The sequence below is a fragment of the Nyctibius grandis genome, chromosome 35 (genome assembly GCF_013368605.1).
Source record: "Nyctibius grandis isolate bNycGra1 chromosome 35, bNycGra1.pri, whole genome shotgun sequence".
NCBI lineage: Eukaryota > Metazoa > Chordata > Aves > Nyctibiiformes > Nyctibiidae > Nyctibius > Nyctibius grandis.
In genome coordinates this window covers 729,528-737,050 of record NC_090692.1, presented here as the reverse complement: position 1 = coordinate 737,050, position 7,523 = coordinate 729,528, and the positions used below count along the sequence as shown (strand labels likewise).

General features: G+C 63.9%; 1 protein-coding gene across 2 annotated transcripts; it reads right to left on the bottom strand.

Moving 5' to 3' along the window:
• Positions 1–1,096: 1,096 nt before the first annotated feature.
• On the bottom strand, positions 1,097–6,703 carry EPHX3 (epoxide hydrolase 3). Of its 2 annotated transcripts, none has more exons than XM_068421765.1 (7): positions 6,661–6,703; positions 4,709–4,980; positions 3,843–3,928; positions 3,387–3,724; positions 2,601–2,704; positions 2,234–2,382; positions 1,097–1,379 (listed from the first exon to the last, which is right to left on the bottom strand). In XM_068421765.1, the coding sequence occupies exons 2-7, from the start codon at positions 4,952–4,954 to the stop codon at positions 1,151–1,153; spliced, it is 1,152 nt and encodes a 383-aa protein (XP_068277866.1). In that variant the 5' UTR covers positions 4,955–4,980; positions 6,661–6,703; the 3' UTR covers positions 1,097–1,150. The 2 variants fall into 2 exon arrangements, with proteins under 2 accessions (XP_068277866.1, XP_068277867.1); XM_068421766.1 differs by lacking the exon at positions 6,661–6,703 and adding an exon at positions 5,954–6,348.
• Positions 6,704–7,523: the final 820 nt, after the last annotated feature.

Genomic DNA, 7,523 nt, shown 5'->3' with positions numbered 1-7,523 from the left:
TGCAATGGCACTTGGGGACTGGCAATGGCACCCAAGGTCTGGTATAGCACCCATGGGTGCTGGGAATGGGACCTGGGTGCTGGCTCTGCCACCCTGGGGCTGACCTTGGCACCCAGGACATGGCCATGGCACCCATGGGTGCTGCAATGGCACCCAGGGACCCGGCCCTGTCACCCATGGGTCCCCACTCTCACGCTGGCCCTGCAGGTGCAGCACCCACCTCCCCCCCCTCCCATCTCCTCGGGTCCCCTCCCCCAACAGCACCCACCTGCTGCCGCCACCCAACTTTATTAAGGCACTTGGGAGCCGAAGGGGGGAGGGTCCCCTCCAGATGTTGAGGGTCCCCATACAGATGTTGGGGTCCCCATCCCACCCCCAGGGTCCCACCCAGATATTGGGGTCCCCGCCCAGAGCTTGGGCACCACATCCAGATGTTGGGCCCGTCACCCATTGGGGTCCTCACACGACCACCGCTGACATCATCCAGATGTTGGGGGTCCCCATCCAGATGTTGGAGTCCCCACCCAGATGTTGAGGGCCATCACCCAATGACCATGGTCCTCACCCAGATGTTGGTGTCCCCACTCTGACTCCAGGGCCCCCACCCAGATGTGGATGGATCCACCCAGATGTTGGTTCTCCACCTCGACCTTGGTGCCCCCATCCAGATGTTGAGGGTCATCACCCAATGACCATGGTCCTCACCCAGATGTTGGAGCCCCCATCCAGATGTTGGGTCCCACCCTGACTTGGGGACCTCACCCAACCCCCATCCAGATGTTAGAGCCCTCACCCAAAGACCACTAACCCCCAACCAGATGTTGGGTCCCCACCCTGCCACTAGGCCCTCACCCAACCACCACCGTCCCCATCCAGATGTTGGGGTCATCACCCAGCTCTTGGGGTCCCCACCCGTCCCCATCCAGATGTTGGGGTCATCACCCAGCTCTTGGGGTCCCCACCCAACCCCACCCAGATGTTGAGGTCCCACCAACCCCCAGGGTCCCCACCTCAGTGTCCAGCTCCTCATCCAGATGTTGGAGCCCCGCCCAGATGTTGGCTCCACCCCCCCCACCCCACCCCAGCTCCCCTCCGCCTCCCCAACCTGCCCCCCCCTCCACCCAAAGGTGGGGAGCACCCATGGGTGCCCCTAGGGGTGCGGGTGCTCGCCCTCCAGGAAGTTGTGCAGTAGGTGGGCGAGGGGGCGGGGCTGGTCCTCGGGCAGCCAATGGCTGGCGCCGGGCAGCAGGCAGAGGCGGGCCGTGGGGCGCAGGCAGTGGTGCAGGCAGGGCGCCAGGCGGGCGTCCAGGAAGGCATCGTGGGTGCCCCAGAGCAGGAGGGTGGGGGGTGGGGGGGGCTCGCGGGGGATCGGGGTGTCCCTGGGGGGGGAGAGGGGAAGGGGTCAAGGGGGTGGGGGGGTAGGGCACCCAAGTGGGAGCACCCACCAGGAGAACCCAACCCAAGAGCACCCAACTGGGATCATCTCAAATGAGAGCACCTCAATGGGATCCCACCAACCCCAACCAGGAGCACCCACCAGGAGCACCCAACTGGCACCACCTCAAGTGGGAGCACCTCAATGGGAACCTCCAACCCCAGACCCCCATCCAGGAGCACCCAACCCAAGAGCACCCAACTGGCACCATCTCAAATGGGAGCACCTCAATGGGATCCCACCAACCCCACCCAGGAGCACCCAACCCAAGAGCACCCAACTGGGATCATCTCAAGTGGGAGCACCTCAGTGGGTTCCCACCAACACCAGAACCCCAACCAGGAGCACCCAACCCAAGAGCACCCAACTGGGATCATCTCAAGTGGGAGTCCCTCAATGGGATCCCACCAACCCATCCAAGAGCACCCAACCCACGAGCACCCAACTGGCACCACCTCAAGTGGGAGCACCTCAATGGGAACCTCCAACCCCAGACCTCCATCCAGGAGCACCCAACCCAAGAGCACCCAACTGGCACCATCTCAAATGGGAGCACCTCAGTGGGTTCCCACCAACACCAGAACCCCATCCAGGAGCACCCAACCCAAGAGCACCCAAGTGGGATCATCCCAAGTGAGAGCACCTCAATGGGATCCCACCACCAGCACCACCCCAACCCAAGAGCACCCAACTGGCACCATCTCAAATGGGAGCACCTTGATGGGATCCCACCAACCCCAACCAGGAGCACCCAACCCACAGCACCCAATTTTGACCCCCCCCCTAAACCCCACCCACCGGAAGAGGTTCCGGTAGTAGTTGATGGGGGGACTCAACCCCCCGGGCTGGGCGAGGCCGTAGATGTAGGCCTCCACCTCGTCCTCCGTCAGCCGCCGCGCCGGGTTCTGGATCCCCGTCCAAGGGCTCGTCAAGAGGATCCTCACGAACTACGAGGCCACCAAAGAGGTGACAGGATGAGGCCACCAAAGAGGTGACAGGATGAGCCCCCCCCCCGCCCCGGGTGACGATGAGACTCTGCTCCCCACCGTTGTTCCTCCTCAAGTAGTTCTTGAGGAGCTTCTTGGGGTTAAGGAGGTGGAGAAGGTGACACGGAGCATGCGAGGGGACAAGGAGGGGACAAGGGGACGTGGGGATGGGGTCCCACCTCGAAGTCGGCCAAGGAGAGGAGGAGCTCAGGCAGCCAGGGCAGCTGGAAGAGGAAGATGTAGCTGGAGCGGAGGAGCTGGGTGGGGTGGCAGGCGGTGAAACCTGCGCCGGGAGAGGGACACGGGGGTCAGTGGCCCCTGGGACCACCACAAGAGGTGGCACCTGATGGTATGGTCATGAGATGGCACTTGACGGCATGGCCATGAGATGGCACCCAACAGCCTGGTCATGAGATGGCACCCAATGACATGGCCATGAGCAATGTCACCCAATAGCACCGTGGTCATGAGCGACGTCACCCAATGGCACCATGGTGGCATGGCATGGCCATGAGATGGCACCCAATGGCATGGCCATGAGATGGCACCTGATGGCATGGACAGGAGAGATGGCACCCAACAGCCTGGTCATAACAGATGGCACCCAATGACATGGCCATGAGAGATGGCACCCAACGACACGGCCATGAGATGGCACCCAACGACATGGCCATGAGATGGCACCCAATGGCATGGCCATGAGATGGCACCCAACAGCCTGGTCATAAGTGTTGGCACCCAATGGCATGGCCATGAGATGGCACCCAATGACACGGCCATGAGAGACGTCACCCAACGCTGCCACGCCCCAGCCACGAGACCTGTGCCACACCACGCCATGCCACCACACGAGGTGCAACCCCACCGCACCCAGCACCCACCCACGGCCACAAGAGGTGCCACCCGATGACCTGATCCACCCCCCCCCGGGTGCCCCACCCTGTCCCCAAGCAGCCACCCGGTACCTGCCATGACGGCTCGGTGAGGAGCGTCCATGATGACCAACTTGTCCACCAGGGCCGGGTGGCTGGAGGCCAACTCCCACGCCAGCACCCCGCCCCAGTCGTGTCCCACCAAGATACACTTGGGTGACGCTGAGGTGGCACTGGTGGCTGTTGTCACCTCGCCCTGGCCCTCTGGTGTCCCCAGGAGCTCGATGACCTGGCGGACGTCCTCCAGGAGGAGCTCCAGGCGATAGTTGTCCTTCCCTGGTGGCTTCTCAGAAGCTCCGTAACCGCGAAGGTCCAAAGCCACCACCCGGTACCTCGCCCCGAACTCCTCCAGAAGGTGCCTCCAGCAGAACCTGGGGAGGAAGAAGATGATGGTGACGGTGACACGATGGTGACACGGTGGGGGGGGGGGAGGTGGCTTTGGGTGGGGGGGGGGTCACCTCTTGACCCCCCCCTTGGTGACCCACCCACCAGTTCTGGGGGAAGCCGTGGAGAAGCAACATCAAAGGCGCCGTGGTGGGACCTCGGGTGACGTAGTGGAGCCGCAGCCCCGACTCCTGGGGGTGGGGGTGGGTGGTGGGTGGGGGGTCAGTAGGGTGCGCCCACCCCAAAACTCAACCCCCCCCACCCATACCCCCACCCCGGGACCCCCAAATCCCACCCCCCCACGTCACATGGAGCCCCCCAAGTTGTCCCACCAGCAGGTCCTTGCTGAGCACCTTGGGCCCCACCAGGGCCCCCCCCAACCCCCCCAGGGCCTCCCAAGACCCCCCCGAACCCCCCTCAAATCCTGAGACCCCCCCCAACCCCCCCCTGAGCCCCCCCAAAGCCCCCCAACCCCCCCCTCAGGACCCCCTAAGTCCCCCCAGGGACCCCCTCAACCCCCACCCCCTGACCCTCCACCCCCCACCCCGGGCACCCCAAGACACACCCAGGACCCCCCCACGACCCTCCAAACCCCCCCCCGGGCACCCCAACCCCCCCCGGGCCCCCCAAGTCCCCCCCCAGAGCACCCCAAACCCCCCCAGGGCCCCCCTAGTCCCTCCCTGAGCACCCCAACGCCCCCCCAGGACCCCCTAAGCCCCCCCAGGGATCCCCTCAAACCCCCCCCAGACCCTCCAAACCCCCCCCCGGGCACCCCAAGACACACCCAGGACCCCCCCCCACCAACGACCCTCCAAACCCCCCCCCGGGCACCCCAAACCCCCCCAGGGCCCCCCCAGTCCCCGCCCAGAGCACCCCAACCCCCCCCAGAGCACCCCAAGACACCCCCAGGACCCCCCCCCCCCCCGGGCACCCCAACCCCCCCCCCCCAGGGCACCCAACCCCCCCCCCACCTTGAGGTGCAGGTATCGGTGCTCCCCAAAGGTGCCATCGGCCAAGCCCGGGGGGGGCCGGTCCCTCCTCCGCGCCCCGAAGGTCCCTCGGGGTCCCCGACGCAGCAGCACCCCCACCCCCCACAGCCCGTAGGCCACCCCCGCAGCCACCGTGGCCACCGTCACCACCAGCCGGGCCACCATGCGCCGCAGGGCCAGCAGGAGGCGGGTGGGGGCCAGCAGCAGCGTGCAGAGGGACAGGAGCATGGCGGGGGCAGGGGGGGACGTGTCACCTGGAGGGGGGACGTTGTGTCACCTGGGTGGCCATGGCACCAGGGTGGCCCAGAACCATGGTGGCCCCATCCCCAAGGTGTCCCATCCCTTTGGTGGCCCCATCACCAGGGTCCCATGTCCCCAGGGTGCCATGTCCCCACGGTGGCCCAGCACCAGGTGGCTCCATCCCCATGGTGGCCATGTCCCCAAGGTGCCGTGTCACCAGGGTGGCCCAGCACCAGGGTGGCCCTTTCACCAGGGTCCCACATCACCAGGGTGGCCATGTCCCCATGGTGACCCCATCACCAGGGTCCTATGTCCCCAGGGTGCCACGTCCCCACGGTGGCCCATCACCAGGTGGCCCTATGCCCATGGTGGCCATGTCCCCATGGTGGCCCCATCACCAGGGTCCTATGTCCCCAGGGTGCCACGTCCCCACGGTGCCCCATCACCAAGTGGCCCCATGCCCATGGTGGCCACATCCCCACGGTGGCCCAGCACCAGGTGGCCCCATGCCCATGGTGGCCATGCCCCAAGGTACCATGTCACCTTGGTGACCCATCCCCACCGTGGCCCATCCCCAGGGTGGCCCCATTGTCCTCATCATACCCGTGGTGGCCCCAATGTCCCCATGGTGGCCCCCTTGTCCCCAACGTCCCCAGGGTGGCCCCATTGTCCCCATGGTGGCCCCCTTGTCCCCATCATCCCTGTGGTGGCCCCATTGTCCCCATGGTGGCCTCCTTGTCCCCATGGTGGCCCCCTTGTCCCCATCATCCCCGTGGTGGCCCCATTGTCCCCGTGGTGGCCCATTCCCAGCTGCCGTGTCACCAGGCTGCCCCATCATTAGGGTCTGACCATCAGGGTGTCACCGTCACCACGGTGGCCCTGTCACCACCACGTCCCATTCCTGGGCTGCCACGTCACCGGGGTGGCCCCGTTTATCCGAGTGTCCCTGTCACCAGCATGTCCCCACCCCTGCGGTGGCCCTGTCACCTTGGTGGCCCTGTCACCGGGGTCCCTGTCCTTGGGGTGTCCCGACATGGGGGTGTCCCTGTCACCAGTCACCACCCTGTCATGACACGAGGGTGTCCCTGTCACCTGGGGGCCCGTGTCACGGGGTGTCCCTGTCACCTCAGTGTCACCGGGGTCCCTGTCCTTGGGGTGTCCCGACATGGGGGTGTCCCTGCCCTCTGTCACCACCCTGTCGTGACACGGGGGTGTCCCTGTCACCGGGGTGTCCTGTCACCTCCGTGTCCCCGTCACCGCAGTGTCCCTGTCACCGTGGTCCCCGTCCTTGGGCTGTCCCGACATGGGGGTGTCCCTGTCACCTCCGTGTCCCCGTCACCGGGGTGTCCCTCAGGTGTCCCTGTCACCAGTCACCCCGCGACACAGCGGGGGGGGGGGGAGGGTGTGTGTGTCCCGTGTCCCTGTCACCGCACGAGGGTTCCCTGTCACGAGGAGGGGGGGAGCATGTCGCGACACGGGGGTGTCCCTGTCATGGGGGTGTCCCTGTCACGGGGGTGTCCCTGTCACGGGGGTGTCCGGTCACCAAAGGTTTCCCTGTCCCCAAGGGGGGTGTGGGGGGGGTCCCTGTCCGCGCGCTATCGCGACACGACGGTCCCTGTCCCCGCGCTATCGCGACACCGGGGGGTCCCTGTCACCGCCCCCCCTCCCCTCCCGCTCCCCCCCCCCCGCCCGACCTTCTCGCGCCGCTTCCTCCGCCGCCTCGGCCCCGCCCCCTCCCGCCCATTGGTCGGCGCCGGGGAGCGGGGGCAGGGGGCGGGGCCTGCGCGGGCGACGTCCAATGGGAGCGCGGGGGGGGGGGGCCGGAGGTCACGGGGCGGGGGGGGGAGGGAACCGGCGGGGTTCGGGGTTCGCCCTTTTTGGGGCCATTTTCCCTTTTTCCCCTTTTTTTTTAAACTCTTTTCACCTTTTTTTGGGCCTTTTTTGTATTTTTTGGTGTTTTGGCCTTTTCCCTCATTTTTTCCCTTCCTTTCCTTGCCTTTTCTGGGACCTTTTTGGCCATTTTCCCCTTTTTTTGGCCTTTTAAACTTTGTTTACTTTTACCTTTTTTTTCCCACTTTTTTTTTCCTTTTTTCCCCTTTTTTTTCCCCTTTCCCCCCCCCCTTTTGTCTTTTCACTTTTGCCTTTTTTCTTTGGCTTTTCCCTTTCCCCCCCCTTTTTTCCTCCTTTTTTGCACTTTTCCCCCTTTTTTTTGCCTTTTATTTTCCCTTTTTTCCCCCTTTTATTTTCCCTTTTCCTTTTCCCCTTTTTTTAACCTTTTCTCCCCCATTTTTAACCCTTTTTAAACCTTTTTTGCTTTTTCCCCCTTTTTAACCTTTTCTCCCCAGTTTTTAACCATTTTTTTAAACCTTTTTTACCTTCCCACCTTTTTTTTCCCCTTTTTTAACCTTTTTCCCCATTTTTTTAACCAATATTTTAACTTTTTTTTAACCTTTCCACCTTTTCTTGGCCTTTTTTAATCTTTTTCCCCTTTTTGACCCTTTCCCCCCCCCTTTTTCCTTTTTCCCCTTTTATTTTCCCTTTTCCCCTTTTCCCTTTT

Excerpts from the sequence above, each read along its gene's own strand:
- EPHX3 (XM_068421765.1), bottom strand. The coding sequence starts at position 4,954 with ATGCTCCTGTCCCTCTGCACGCTGCTGCTGGCCCCCACCCGCCTCCTG. Across the intron at positions 2,383-2,600 it reads TCTCCTTGGCCGACTTCGAG|TTCGTGAGGATCCTCTTGAC; the intron begins GTGGGACCCCAT and ends GTGGCCTCGTAG. Across the intron at positions 1,380-2,233 it reads TACTACCGGAACCTCTTCCG|GGACACCCCGATCCCCCGCG; the intron begins GTGGGTGGGGTT and ends CTCCCCCCCCAG.